Source organism: Colletotrichum gloeosporioides (genome assembly GCF_011800055.1).
Source record: "Colletotrichum gloeosporioides strain Lc1 chromosome Unknown consensus_119, whole genome shotgun sequence".
NCBI lineage: Eukaryota > Fungi > Ascomycota > Sordariomycetes > Glomerellales > Glomerellaceae > Colletotrichum > Colletotrichum gloeosporioides.
This window is the reverse complement of record NW_025544764.1, coordinates 177,337-192,290: the sequence shown is the minus strand read 5'-3', so window position 1 is coordinate 192,290 and position 14,954 is coordinate 177,337. Positions and strand designations below refer to the sequence as shown.

General features: G+C 50.3%; 3 protein-coding genes across 3 annotated transcripts; 2 read left to right on the top strand and 1 right to left on the bottom strand.

Annotated features, from left to right (window-relative positions):
- Positions 1-2,063: 2,063 nt before the first annotated feature.
- GCG54_00015660 (Casein kinase II subunit beta-2) lies at positions 2,064-7,030 on the top strand (the record flags this gene model as incomplete). Its single annotated transcript, XM_045415436.1, has 6 exons — positions 2,064-2,444; positions 2,518-4,695; positions 4,753-5,421; positions 5,738-6,001; positions 6,226-6,471; positions 6,560-7,030. 6 exons carry the CDS (start codon positions 2,064-2,066, stop codon positions 7,028-7,030), a joined length of 4,209 nt encoding a protein of 1,402 aa, XP_045256180.1.
- A 662-nt stretch (positions 7,031-7,692) lies between these two features.
- GCG54_00015659 (putative lipid phosphate phosphatase 4) lies at positions 7,693-9,089 on the bottom strand (the record flags this gene model as incomplete). Its single annotated transcript, XM_045415435.1, has 2 exons — positions 7,693-8,785; positions 8,842-9,089. 2 exons carry the CDS (start codon positions 9,087-9,089, stop codon positions 7,693-7,695), a joined length of 1,341 nt encoding a protein of 446 aa, XP_045256179.1.
- Positions 9,090-12,891: 3,802 nt separating this feature from the next.
- On the top strand, positions 12,892-14,437 carry GCG54_00015658 (Chitin deacetylase; the record flags this gene model as incomplete). Its single annotated transcript, XM_045415434.1, has 7 exons — positions 12,892-13,262; positions 13,314-13,333; positions 13,391-13,706; positions 13,766-13,823; positions 13,886-13,936; positions 13,991-14,031; positions 14,089-14,437. The coding sequence occupies 7 exons, from the start codon at positions 12,892-12,894 to the stop codon at positions 14,435-14,437; spliced, it is 1,206 nt and encodes a 401-aa protein (XP_045256178.1).
- Positions 14,438-14,954: the final 517 nt, after the last annotated feature.

Sequence of the window (14,954 nt, the reverse complement as noted above, 5' to 3'; positions counted from 1 at the left end):
AATATTAATTATATAATACGTATAGTTATATAAGCACCTTATATAATTAGCAGTTTAGCAAGTTATATTTCAGATTATCTTTCCCCTCACTTTTCCCTACTAGAGGAGGAAACCTACAAGCAATAATAATTAGAGTTATTATAATATATTAATTCCCTTATTATTATCTATATAATTAAATACCTATAAATGCNCTTAGGATTATCACCTTTTATTATAACATAAGCCTATCTATAACCCTATACTATATAGGCGCATATACCACACCCCTGAATACGCTTATACCTATACTAACAGTAGCTACTACTGCTATATATATAATATTTTGTTAATTTATACCTTATTATTAGTAGAGTGCTTTTTTTACCTCTAAGTGTGTTACTAGAGTATATATACTATATTAAGCTCTTACTATTATAATAAACTACTATATAGTAAAGAGCTCTTATATAATAATTACTTATATATATATATATTATAAACTAATATTAAGATAAATTATAAGATAATTACTTTTATAACTAGCTTTATTATATACTAAGTTTAGAAAGTATACATTTTTAACTTTACTTCTTATTACTATTTTAGTATAACCTAGTAGTATATACCTTAAGCTCTTAAAGAAGAATTATATTACTATATAGAGGACTAATATCTATAAATACTACTTTAGGGTAACTTATAATAGTTTATACTTAAGCTAGAGGGTTATAGTAAAAAAGTTATTACTATATCTCTTTATAAGATAGGCTTTAAGTAAGCTAAATAGACTTAAAAGATTAAATATATTAAAGTAAATAGGTATACTTATATTATTTTCTATTATTAGTATTTTAAATATTAACTTAACCTTAAAGATTAAGAGTAAATACTTCTTACTTTTTCTAATAAGATATAGGCTACTAATAGCTTTATATAGAAGTAATAGATATTAATATATAAAATAGAGGATCTTAAACCTTAGGCTCTCTTATACTAGAAACTTTATAGTTAGATACTATAAGGGATAATCTATAGTATTAAGAAGGGCTCTACTTTTATATAAGAAAAGGAATATAGTAATATTAATACTAAGAAGTATATTAAGTATATTTTACTTTTTATTAGGGATTTTATATATATTTATCTAGGTATGATTTTTTAGTAGGATAATACTATAACTTATTAAGTGAGGTTTATAAAGGATTAGTTATTCTAGAATAATATTAAAACTATTAATTAGCTACCTAAATTACTTAATCTATTACTTATTAAGAACATTTAGTTTTAGATTAAGTATTAAATTAAGCTTAATTATAATCTTAAGGACCTTAATCTTTTAGTATTATATATAGTAATCCTAGAAGGCTAGGAGGTAGTATTTTATAACTTCCTCTTTATATTAGTTTACTTAATACTTAGAAAGTTAGTAGAGTATATATACTATAATAGAGAAATAGTCCCCTATTAATATAATTAAGAGTAGAGGGGTTAGAGTATTTACTTATTTAATAGTAGAATTAGTAGAAACTAGTATTTTATATAGATATATTTATTTAGTAGAGAATATACGCTCTTTTATAGTACTAGTTATACTAAGTTAACCTCCTGGTTGCTTATATTAATTCTGACCTACAAAGTACTGCACTAACCTTTAAGACTGTGGGATAGGTGTAGAGCGGCGCGCTGTGGGTCAACTAGGTGGGAGCTCTAGAGTTTCGGCAGCCCCCAACGTTGGCGGCAACCCTCCAAGCTCCGTCGGCTCCCAACACCACCTACCATGACACTTGACGGCCGCCGTATTCCCGATTCCATCCTCTCCCATCCCTCACTGTTTCTCGCTCGCGCTGCACAGCACATTGTAGGACTTCATTGTCGCATAAGCCCCTGTCTGAAAATGAGGCTTCTTGATTGAATCTAGCAGCGGCCATGATCAGAGCAGTGTCTGTCTGGAGTGCGAAAAAGGAAACCTGTACCCCGGCCCGGCGAGCCTCCGCGTACGCATTCGCTCCCGACGACATACTGCCATTGCAACGGCAACGCTGCAGCGAACACAGAAACTATCGACTGAGGACCTCGTCGAAATGTATTGGCCCATAGGGACCCCCAGAATTTTCGCCACGAGCAGCAGGTCTGGTCCTTCGTTCAACCTAGTGGTCTCCCATGATGGCCTACCCAGCCCCTTCGACAGCCGGTCGCGAGGCGATCTCTCTCCAACGTCAAACCTGACTACTCGATCGACACCGCAACATGACGATGTTGAGCTTGCCACCCCGCTGACACCAATGACACCCGCCATCCAGTCAGTTGATGACGACGCCCACGACCCAAACAATTGGCATTCATCGCCACGCCTCAACAACAATATTCCTCTGAAAGACCCTGTTCTTGCTCTGCGCATCTCTCGTGGTGGTCAGCTATTTGCTGTGATAACCTCGACGTCCATGACAATATGGCAAGCCAAGGTTCGTTTACCTGCCCTTTAGGCTTCTTCCAGCGACACCTCTTCGTTTGGCGAGCCATGCTGACACATCCAAGCCTACAGTGATACTTGCCGTCGTCGTCCGCTCTGAAACTTCTCTTTCGACATACGGTGAGAACGTGGATTTACTGTTGCGACCCGACTCAGCCATTCTTGTCGTTCGAACGACCTTGGGCTACCTCATCACATACTCCCTTGCAACAGACTCCGAGGCTCAGGTTTACAAGCCTTATTTTCCGAGCTATGCAAATGTTCAGCGACGTCGCCAAAATCACCATGGGGGGCCCGGAAGCGCGGCGCCAGACCAAATTCTGTGGGGTCCCGGTGAGGGTCAAGGGGTTCGCGACGTAAGTGTCCGCTTTAGGATGGTCATCAAAGTCGACGCCGGCATTGAAAGCGCGCTGGCTTTGGACGACGAGCTAGTTGTGGCCACACGAAAGCCCGCAGCTATCCAATGCATCCGGTGGACTCCAGACCATAGTGGCAGCCAGACAAAGACGGAAATAATAAGTCGAATGGGATGGTTAGAGAAGAAGATTACGATTTTGGAAATGACCCACGACCGACCCATGAACCTCTCGACTTGGATTACCAGCGACGGCAAGGTCTATGCAGTGCAGCGGTTGAACTCAAAGGAGCCATCCGAGCCAGACTCTCAGGAAGCCGACCCGAAGAAGTTATTCAAGGGCTACTGCTTTCACACGCCACATGGACCCGCGGGATTCGCCAAACGAGCAGTCGTCAACGCCAGGTTTTCTTTAATTGCCGTTGGATGCGCCGACGGTGGCATACGTGTCTATTCTGCCCGAGATTATGCTGGCAACATACCACCGTCCCACGCCCATATCATACCTGTGTCGTCGACGGTGTGCGGCTCACTGACCACTCTGAGCTACTCTCCCGATGGCTACTGCTTATTTGCCGGTTTTGAAAACGGGTGGGCTACCTGGAGTGTCTACGGGAAACCGGGCAGTCACAGCTTTGGCGCGCACGAAGCCGTAGTTAAGTCCAACGGGGAAGACTGGATTGCTGGCGTGGGCGATGCCGTTTGGCTCGGTAGTGGCACCGAGCTTCTGATCACTAATCGTCGCCACGAAGCAATCTGGGCACTAGAAATGGCCAGGAGTGCCGTTGTCAGTTGTTATAACGCGGCTAACCTCCTACGGACAGTACTTCAGACCAACACGAACGTCATGATCTACCGCGGATACGATTTGCCAGATCTCGCAAGCATTTCGGCCGAGCCGCATCTGTGGCACACGACCAAAGTGCCTCCCTCGTATTTGCTTCAGCAATGGCCCATTCGCCATACAGTCATTTCACCAGATGGTCGGTATGTGGCGGTGGCTGGACGGCGCGGTCTGGCCCATTATAGCGTCAACAGTGGTCGTTGGAAGACATTCGTCAATGAGGCCATGGAAAATGAGTTCCAAGTCAGGGGCAGTATGTGCTGGTACCAACATATACTGGTGGCTGCAATCGAGGCGAACAAGTCCCACGAGCTCCGCCTCTATTCGAGAGAAACAGCTCTGGACAGTTCGCTTGTATTACATACCCAGCAGCTGCCAGCTCCCGTAGTCCTGGTGGCCTCATCGGGGGAAGATTCGCTTCTCGTCTACACATACGAGAACTTACTATACCACTTCATCTTTGCGCCTTCGGGTGGTTCCATAAGACTGGTGCAGCTAGGACAGATCGCATTCCATGGGATTGTGCGGTCACCTGCCAGAGTACGCGGTCTTAGCTGGATCTTGCCAGATAGTCAACTTATTGATGGAGACCCGTCGCAAGATGTTGCAGTGGCGTCGGTTCTGTTTTTAGTTGATGCTAAGCTGGTCTTGCTCCAGCCATCGTTAAATCACGAAGGACATCTCAAATACGACATGAAGGTCATTGCTCAAAACGTGGAGTTCCACGTGAGCATGAGAGACCAGCCTCACTTCGACACCACTGTCATGCGCCCCGAAGAGCTTGCGTCTTCGGGCAGCGACTTGTCTTTGCGGAACTCCCTCTGGGTGTTCGATGGCCAAGAGTTTAAGCTCTGGCCTGATGTGCAAGAGGTGCTCCGGGCAGCATCGAGCGAGGCGTCTCGAGAGCTGCCGAAAACAATCTCAGTTCCGTTAGACTTTTACCCTCTTTCAACTCTACTTGGGAAAGGCATCGTCCTTGGCGTTGAAGCAGATCTTGTGCAACGAAGGGATATCAGCTTCTCCTTCTTCCGTTTTACCATCAGGGTTTGTCCAACCATAATCGGGATAAAAGAAAAACGCGTATGCTGATGATTTGAATAGACACACCTCTTCTTACCGGACATTCTGCGTTTCCTCTTGACTGAGAACCACGCTGTAGACGCAGTCAAGTTATCGGAGCAGTATCAAAACCTGGAGTATTTTGCACACGCTTTAGAGGTCTTGCTCCATAAAGTCCTAGATGACGAGGTAGATTCTGGACCAACCCCAGAAGAAGCGATCCTCCCGCGTGTGCTATCATTGCTATCGTCGTTCAAGCAGTATCTTGATATCGTTGTGCAGTGTACGAGAAAAACCGAGGTCAGGCAATGGCGGACGCTGTTCGCGTATCTTCCACCAGTCCAAGAGCTTTTCGAGGAGTCGCTTCAGCGAGGATCTCTCAAAACCGCCGGAGGCTATCTGATCATTCTACACACTCTGGATGACCTTGGCTCTGCTTCGGAGCAAACAGTCCGGCTGTTGTCGAGAGCGATGAAGGAGGGCGATTGGGAATTGTGTAAAGAGTTAGCACGCTTTCTGGCAGCCATGGACGAAACAGGTGACTCTCTCCGTGAGGCGATGGAGGGTGTCAACATAACCGTGAGGAACGATCAGAATTCGCCTGGGATGATGACGAGGCTGGGTGTTCCGGTTCCTGGTAATAGAGCCATGAACGGCTTAGGGCTCAAGTATGCAGAGCAAAGTGATGACATGGAGTCGGAAGGCCAATCGGTTAGCGATGCTGCGAGTTTTAGCTCCGACGGGCGTTGAAACATTACGCCAAATAGATGAGAATCCGGCCTGGGCTCGAATACTCGCTGCCAAATATCGAGATGACTCTCTCGTCGCGCGCAAAGCTGAGTTCAAAGTTGTTTTCCAACGGTGTGCCTAAGCCACCGTCAAGTTGCAATATCCTATGTATTTAGTCGAATTGGTGAACCAAGGTTGACTGTTTGAGGTATGTGAGTGAAGACAGCCGCAGGTACGTACCGATGGCAACCCCCGCCCCCTCCCTGACCGCAGCCCCGCTAACCGCGTTGCCCTGCAGATGGGAACATGGAGCACACCTCAGAGAACCGGCGTCAATCAACGCCCGACGAAAGACCTTTGCTGTCGACCAAACAGTTCCAGGTCAACACCCATCACCGAACCGACTGCCAGTCCACAAATCGAGACGGCGACTAGTCACTGCAACATCTCAGCCTGGCCATGCTCTAAAAGCTTGTCACGAACAAGGCGCACCTTCTTCAGTATGATGGACGACTTTGGCAGCGAGTCGGATAGCGACTATACGAGTTATTGGCGCGATTGGGTACGTGACCTCACCTTCGATTCTCCTTTCTCGTCAAAGAACGGACGGCGTCAAAACTTCTTTCTGTTGGGTCGAAGGGCTGGATGAGACTGGCATGGACTGCGACATACTTGCGCGCACGCGCGCGACTTCGGTGGCCGCACGATCAACGTTATCCATCGTCGCAATCCCAGCGCAGCCACCATTCGAAATAGCATGTCTGCTAACTGCCAGTTTCCAAATAGTTCATTTCTTCTCGCGGAAACGAGTACTTCTGCGAAATCGACGAAGACTACCTCACAGACCGCTTCAACCTGACGGGACTGAACACGGAAGTTCAATACTATCAATATGCGCTCGATCTCATTACCGATGTCTTCGATCTCGACTGCGATGACGAAATGAGAGAGACAATCGAGAAGTCGGCCAGACACTTGTATGGCCTCGTTCATGCCCGGTTCATCGTCACAACGAGGGGTCTTGCTAAGATGGTACGCTTGCCTATTCTAACGGACCTGTTCAGCGAGGACAGCTCCTTGGCCACCTGGGCGACATCGCTGACGTGAGAAAAACATAAAGCTCGAGAAGTACAAGAAGGCGGACTTTGGCAAATGTCCACGCGTCATGTGCCACTCCCACCCGCTCCTGCCCATGGGTCTCTCCGACGTCCCAAACCTGAAGCCGGTCAAGCTCTACTGTGCCCGCTGCGAAGACATCTATAACCCCAAATCGTCGCGTCATGCGGCCATTGACGGTGCATACTTTGGCACCTCCTTCCACAATATCATCTTCCAGGCCTACCCAGCCCTGATCCCCACCAAGAGTGTCGAGCGTTACGTCCCCCGAGTGTACGGCTTCAAAGTTCACGCCTCGGCTGCGCTGATTCGATGGCAACACCAGAAGAAGGACGAGATGCGCCGTCGCCTGCGGAAGATGGAGGTGGATAGCGGGTTCCGCGACGATGATGTTCTAGAGGACGATGATGATGTCGAATTTGAAGGTGTCGATAACCGTGCGGTGGGTGGCAACGACGGTGTTACCATAGCTTGAAACAACGAGCCAGCGATCACGTCAAGGGGCTGACGGTGCCTTTTCAGCGTACGTGACGGTCGAGGTGCTCGTGGATGTGCCACGCCAAGCACTAGGCGGGCTCTACTCACTTAAGGCTCTTCTTACATTTTTCTCTCGCGTCGATAGATTTGGTCCATGGGATAATGACATTACGGTATTTTCATGCTTTATTTTACTGCCTGCCTTCGTGGCCGGGTCAGGTGAGGCAGTAGCGCAGTCGCTTCTCGGGTTGACATCTCCACGCAACGCAGGAAGAGTACCTTTAGTGTCTAGAGGATCAACAAGCCTCATAGAGAAGAGCACAATTTTACGTGTGTTGCAAGTGCATGGCTTCGCCGGAAGTAGGGAAGCGTCGTGCGCTTGTCGATTCACAGGTAGTCAACGTTGTCACATGCGGCATGCAGTAGGCGACACTTCCAAAGGTAGGTATTCTTTTCATTCACGAGTCTATTCCATAACCGGTCGTAATCTGTATGCCACACCGGGCCCTCACAATAACAAAAACAAAAGACCATTACCGCCGCCGAGCTGATCTAGGCAGGTGGTATACCGTAGAACTCCAATCATGCCCAATATGCCGGGTGGAAAAGTGCAATGGATCCCGCGTGCCCGTTTTTTCACCCATGAGAAAAGAATTTAAATCAGAACCTGTTTTCTGGGCCAGAGCCATCATTTGATGCAGGCTTGCCAACGTATTGCGTGGATGTCGCCTGGCCAACGGGTTGCGACATGTATGCCTCCTCCTCATCGCCCGACCGAATGAAGTCGCCTTTCTCTGTCGCATAGCTGTAGGACCCAACCCCGGACCACCATGCCTTGTCATGGCTACGAGGACCCCAAGCCCATCCGGCACCCTGGCGGATGGGAAGATGATAATAGCGGAAAGCGAAGATCGAAGTGAAGACGCCAATGAGGTAGCCAAACAAGATGTCGAAGCCATGATGCCGGAAGTCGAACCAGCGAGACCCTGCGATGAAAATGGATCCGAACCAAGGGAGGACGACAATCGTCAAGAGGTAGATAGGGGGCGCGGCAGCCTGGCGGCGGACAGCTGTTACGATCTTGTTGTGCTCGGCAAGATTTCTAGCGACAGCTGACGTGTCAGGGTTGAGAGAGCCTCCCTCGCCCGATCGCACTTCCTCGTAATCAGAGCTCGATTTCTGGAGGCGAGAAGGAAAAGCCGAGTGAGACGAAGCGTCGCTGTTGGTAGCAACGAACGGCAAGGTGACGGCAAATTTACTGGCAAGAAACAGCGATAGGTATATCAAACCGGCGGCGGCGGAGCTAGAGTGACCGGAGGGGTAGCTTCGAAAGCCGTCGTCGAGTGTGTGCTTGTCGGTGTTTGTGCAGATGTCTGCGGATACGAGCTGTCCAAAGCCAGCTGCGCCAGTAAGGCCGGTGATGCTGGCATTGGTGCCGCCAACAACGTACTTGGCGAAATTTTCCAGATCAGGCCGACAGCGGGAGAGAAGATCGGGTCGAGGCTTTCCAAACATGTTCTTCATGCCATTCGTGATGAACCAAGCACCGCACATAGCCAACGCGAGCCCAAGCCAGCCTACGTGCAACTCCCACAGCTTGCGCTTCCAGATGAGGGCGTTTGGGGTGCCCTTAGGAATCGTATTTCCGGGAACAAGAACGAGGCAGACGATGGCGATGATGATGATGGGAACGAGAACGGCGCAGATGGCGGCGAGCCACATTGGGACGGTTTCGTGCTCGGTGAAGGGAAAGCTTGTGATCAGGTCAGTACAAGCGGAAGTAGAGAAGACGAGGCGAAGTATTCCTACGAGATGTTGGGGTCGAGGACTGAGAAGGGGCGTTTGTTTGGAGTTACGATTCCCAATACGCCGCCAATGCCAGCAACGACGAGCAAGACGAACCAATCGAAGACATAGGAGCCGATCAAGGAGGGAGTCCAGTGGGAACGGGGAGACCGCAGTGAGCGTCTTTCATACGGTGTGGGTGACTCGGGCATCTTGTAGTATGACGGCCTCGACGAGGGCGAGAGGTTTGCGAGGGGGATAGAAGTGGACATGAGGGGATGAAGAGTAGAAGTAGTGAAGGAAGGTCGAGAAGGTCATCCGGATGGGGGTCCAAGCTACTTCAGGTGAACCCGGAGGAAGTTAGGGAAGGTACCTGAGGCCCTCTTCAGTCTAAGTCTCTTTGGTACGAATAAGGGAAAGATGAAAGAGAGTTTAAGTGCTGGGTATGGGTGTGGGATGGGAATGGGGAAGGGATCCGCACAAGCGCAAACGAGATGTTTGGGTGGTGGACGAGGCGTGCAGCTTGAGGGCGGCAAGGCGGGCGCGGATGCGGATGCGGATGCGGATGCGGTGCAGGCGAGCTGAAAAGTTTGGGATGGCTGGTGGCGGAGGGACCACAGCACCGGGGGGAGGGGGGTGGGCAAGTGATATTCCGTGAAGCAGAAGAAGGACAGGAATCAAGGATGAGGGAGGAGTGCAAGTCAAGACGCGAAGAGGAACCCTTTTGCAGCGCGCCCAGAGAAAGCGAGACACGCTCGATGACGGGCAGTGGTCGAGAGACCTGGAGGAGAAACCCCAGTGGAACTTTGTGCCTGGGATGCTGTTCGGCACCGGTCCAGCAAGGATGCAATGGGCGGGCAAGGCAGGGCAGGGGATATGTTTCGTGTTACAGAGTGTTGGCCCCTCTGTTGTATGATGTGGAAGAGACAAGAAGGCAAGCGGATCTCGCCCAGAGACGCGATACTAGCACACAATCCAAAAAGGGATGAGCAAGAATGACGGGAGACAGAGAACCTAGGAGGTCGGAGACTCGGAGTGCGACCACCCTTAAACCATCGGCGGCACGCACGCTGCGCGACGGATGTAGTAAGCAGTCGCGTGGCAGTGCCGGTCGTACCTTAGTTCAAGGCACCTCCAGGTCGCCAGCAGGGCTCATCCGTACATCCGCGCCTTCGCACCCTCGAGCAACGTCGCCAATCCTTTTTATCTTTAGAAAATCTGGCAAGGTGCTGCCTTCTTTCCACCCTTCAACTGCTGCGGCACGGCGTGTCAAACAGACAGCCCAGCCCAGCCTTACCGTGGAGAAGGGCGCTCGCGCCCAAGTTCATCCTTACATTGGACGTACAAGTATGCGCTTCCCAAACCTTCCAGTGGTTGCTGACTTGCAAATGCAGGGTCTGAGGAGCTGCCACCAGTTTTACGCATAGAATATTTCGTAGACACGTACATGAAGGGACCTCTACTGTCAATGCCAGCTACTGGGGAACATGTCGTCTGGACTCGGGGGGGCAGCTGAGTAGGCCCTAGACCGGCGACCCGTTTGGGCTGATGCTGTCTTCATCTTCTTCATCATCATCATCATCATCACCATCGGAACCCGAGGACCGTTGACATCCACACATTTGACCCTAAGAAATAGCCCAGACCGGCAAGACGGCAGTCGAGTCGAGTCGCGGTGTTTGAGAAGGCGCCTGAGGGAGCCTATTGAGTGCAACCAGTGAAGATCAGTGAAGAGGCCCCGCAGGCACATGCCCCGCAAAAGTGCCGTGTTAGCAGCACGACCTACGGATACCTATTCTGTACCTACCACCACCCAGGTGAGGTGTGGATACCTAAGGAGGCAAATGTACGGATAGGTACTCGTATGGTTGGTTGGCTCGCCTGTGCCCAGGGTGGCTTGGCTCTTGGCCGTGGAGAAGAAGAGACACAGATCCTGTCACTTCTGACTATGCCAAGCAGCTCGTCAGCTTCACTTGCCTCAATCTGCAACCGATCCCAATTCTCAGTCTCATCAGTCGCCCGGAAGAGCGACCGAGCCTTCATGTGAAGGCATTAGGATGCTGTGTATGTACAGTGAATTATGTGCATATTTCACGTTGCAGGACAGAGCATCCATCGTGCGCCTGTCATTACCACAGACAGCACTCGCACTCCCTCACGGATACGCGCCCACACCGAACGTCTGTAAACCTTCCTATGCTGCACTCCTCCCGACTTCAGGTCATCTCATATTACAGTAGTTCTTCTTGGCACTGACGTCAGCAATGTACATGCTTTTGTACGAATACTGGTAGTTAAAACGGAGAGCTATTGCAACAACAAGCAAGACCGGCACTACACATACGATGCCACGGCTGTCTCGGACTCTGCAACGACTCACCGTACGAGGCGCAATCGCCTGCTCGCACACTACGCCCTTCGACGTATGATGGACGTGGGCGCAGTCATGGTGGTGACGAAGAATTAGCCAGACTGCCACATCTACTGCTGCTGCTGCTCCTCCTTCCCTCGGCCTCCTTCTAGTGCTACAGGTACGTGTCTATCACCAAGTCGTCCCCTTTCCATCGGCTTGGCATTCATGGCATGTGTCAGACGACATCTCCACGCTGTTCTTCCCATCAATCTTATTCGTCCCCTTTGGTTGATGACTGAAGAGCCGAACCCCCAATCGTCTCTTAACCAACCGCAAATGGCCATTTAGATCCTGGCAAGCATGTCTGCCCAATCATACGCCACTGGGAGGGGGAATTGGCTTTAATCGAGGAGACTAAAGTAAAGGAAGGCACAAAAAAAGGATGAATTTTTCAGTCGAAAATCAGTTCTTAGGTCCTTGTTTAAAACTACCCGCCGCGAGCGGTAACGCAGGTGGCACAGAACTCTCCGATTCGCCATGGCTCCGTACATACCCAACTCCGAGGGGGGTCCTCCGGCGACTTCACGGCCGCAGAAGATTGGGCTTTCGACTCAACGAACGATACCTACTCCCGGGGCAAGACACGGACCCGGCACGCTCGGCCCCGCCCGGCGTGCGGACAACAGCATGCTCTTCCGCTCCGCTATCCATTCCGAATGAATCTCCCTAACGACCATTTTCATGAACCGCTGAGTTGGCGACTTGTAGCTCTGTCTCCGTCGGGTTTGGGAACATTGTATTATTGATGTCCCGAACCTCGTCTTTGTGCCGTAAAGCCGAATTGGCCACCTGACAATTCCTCTGCCTGATCGTTGCAGAAGCCACCGTCAGCCCAGACAAAGCACAAGATTCCCACAGCGCCGTTGATCCTCATCCGTGATTTTTTACCGCTCAACCGGTCGCCCAACTAACATGATATTGTCTCTCGTCTGCAATGTGCTTGCTCATCGGTTTACGGCTCAACGCTCTGACAGCCATATCCTCGCCTTCCCGGCTTTGGAGATGTTTTCTGGTATTATTTCGTGTTCTTTGCTGCGGTTATGATCCAAACGCGATTTTGCCCGAATAGTCCACAGCGTCGATGCAGCCGTCTGCTTTCTCCCAGGCGTACAAAAGAAAACACACCGAAAGGAGAAAAAGTCATAGTAGCATTGCCCATGCATGGCTTGGACCTGTGCACACGGTCCTCCGAAGGAGCATCCGCTAGCCGTCTCCATGCCCACTCAGTTCCCGCCCATCCATCCTGATTCTCCCTTTAGCCCCAACCTCTTGCGACGGCGCCAGCGGTCTTTGCGGGATTGGAGCCCTTCAATACTCTGGGAGCGCCTCATCCGTATACGATGTGGTAGTCGTGCTGAGCTTGATTCTAAGCTTGACATAGCATCTAACTGATTCTCAAACATTGACCCCCTTTGCGCCGCCATGACCAAAATACCACCTCATCCTCTTCCTTCTCAAAGCTTCTTCCGGCTCACCGGCCTGTCGATCTACATTTCCTTGTTCTTGGGGCGATTCTCTCAACCCATATAAGCCGGCGAAGCCGCCGTGTTTCTTGGCGTATTTTTGGAAGGCGTCCCAGATCGCAGCTTTCACTCGCCATATCATCAGCCTCGACATTCGTTCTGTTTCTTGGCTATCATTACCGCTCTTATTAGCGAAGGATGACGTCCACGCTCGAGTTCCTCGTGCTTGCTCTGGCACTGCCGTTAGGGATCTTGGCCTCGCCATCTTTTATTCTCTCTAGAGCCGTGTCCCCAGACAACACATGCGGAACAACTGGCAATGGAGGCAACCCGTCCGCATTCTCTTGTCCAACAGACCTTCCATGCTGCTCCGTGAATGGATGGTGTGGTAGCACCGACGACTACTGCCTGACTTCCAACGGCTGCCAAGGCCAGTTTGGCACTTGCACGCAGGACGGCAGCCCACCGGCCGGCGGAGACGGCGGTGATGGGTCTTCGGGCAACACGCAATGTGGTCCTGACAATGGAAACGCAAGTTGCGCATCAAACGAATGCTGCTCCGCTGTTGGGTTAGTGATGACTGTATCCTCGGCGTTTCTCATAGCTAACCTTGCTGCTAGATACTGTGGAACAGGCCCAGGTGAGAACTACACCGATGTTAATGGAAATGACACCTGATTCTAACAATTTTCCAAAGACTACTGCAGAGCCCCGGACTGCTTATTCCAGTTTGGGCCGGCGTGCGATGCTAACCAAGTCCCTTCGGGTCAAAACACCTCCAGCATCGCCCGTCCTCAGCTTGGTCAGGTTGCATATGGAGGTCCTGGGGTTTACAGCTGCGCGAACCCAGGAGACGTTGCTCTGACTTTCGACGATGGTCCGGACAAGTACACGTCTGATCTTCTGGATCTTCTCAAACGGTACAACGCTTCGGCGACCTTCATGGTCACAGGCAACAACAACGCCAAGGGCGAGATCGATAACACGACCCTGCCTTGGGCGAACATCATCAAGTAGGCAGACAACTCGATATCCCTCTCGTTGTTAGCTTTTTACTCATATTGTATAATAGGAGAATGTACAGCGAGGGTCATCAGATTGCCAGTCATACATGGTCCCATGCTGATTTGGTAACTCCTCTACCTAGATCCCCTCCGCTCAATTGTCATACTGACAAGACATCCTTTGGTAGTGCAACATCACTTCGGCGCAGCGCAAGGATGAGATGTACAAGCTGGAAATGGTTTGTTCTGCGTCAATTGAGGATGAATTCGTTAGCTGACCGTATTTGCCGCAGGCTCTGCGAAACATCATTGGTGTCTTCCCTACCTACATGAGGTAAGTTGCTCATGTCACGCGCTTGTGGATGATTCCCCTGACCTCGTCTTCTCCCAGGCCCCCTTTCTCCTCATGCAGTGCCGAGTGCGGCTGCGAGGATGACATGGCTGCGCTGGGCTACTCTGTCATCTATTTCGACCTGGATACCCAAGACTACCTTCACGATAGCCCAACAGAGATTGCCCAGTCCAAAACAATCGTCGACCAGGCCATAGCCGCCAAGCCCGCTGCCAGCGACAACTTTCTCGTCATTGGCCATGACATCCATCAGCAGACGGTGTACAACCTTACAGAGTATATGCTTCAGAAGTTCCAGGGTAAGCAAATGGTTACCCTTGGCGACTGTCTCGGAGACCCTAAGGCAAACTGGTACCGCGCCGACACCCGCACCACTCTTGGCGCTTGAGAGAGGATCAATGATGCCTCATAGATGTGGTTCGTTGTTGAACCACCAATGTTGAGTAGTGTAACGTAGTGTGAACTAATGGTAATTGATATACAACGGTTCGAGAATTTGTTTGTTATCCGTATGCGGGTGCATGTTGCTCGCATGTCGCTCACATGTCGCGACAGAAACACTCACCGCAGTTCCACTCAAACAACCAGGCGACCTGCAGGCTCGAAGTACCTTGTGCCGAGAGTCGACCAGCTGTGACGAGGGTCTCAGGGTGTTTACCCATGTATCCACAAAAATACACCTAGGTTGCCGGAAGTACCGCGTCATGTGCGATGAAGCAAGCGTTGCCCGGTTCCCGGGAGCGGCCCAGAGTCAAAATAACGTCGCGCATGACATACAACCAGAGCATTCGCGCACCGAAGTCCGGTCAAGGCGAGGACCGCGTATGAGCATAGATCGTTGCGAGACTCGACGATTAGCGCAATCTCCCTCCAACGGAGTCGATCGCCTTCACGTCTTCAAGGAT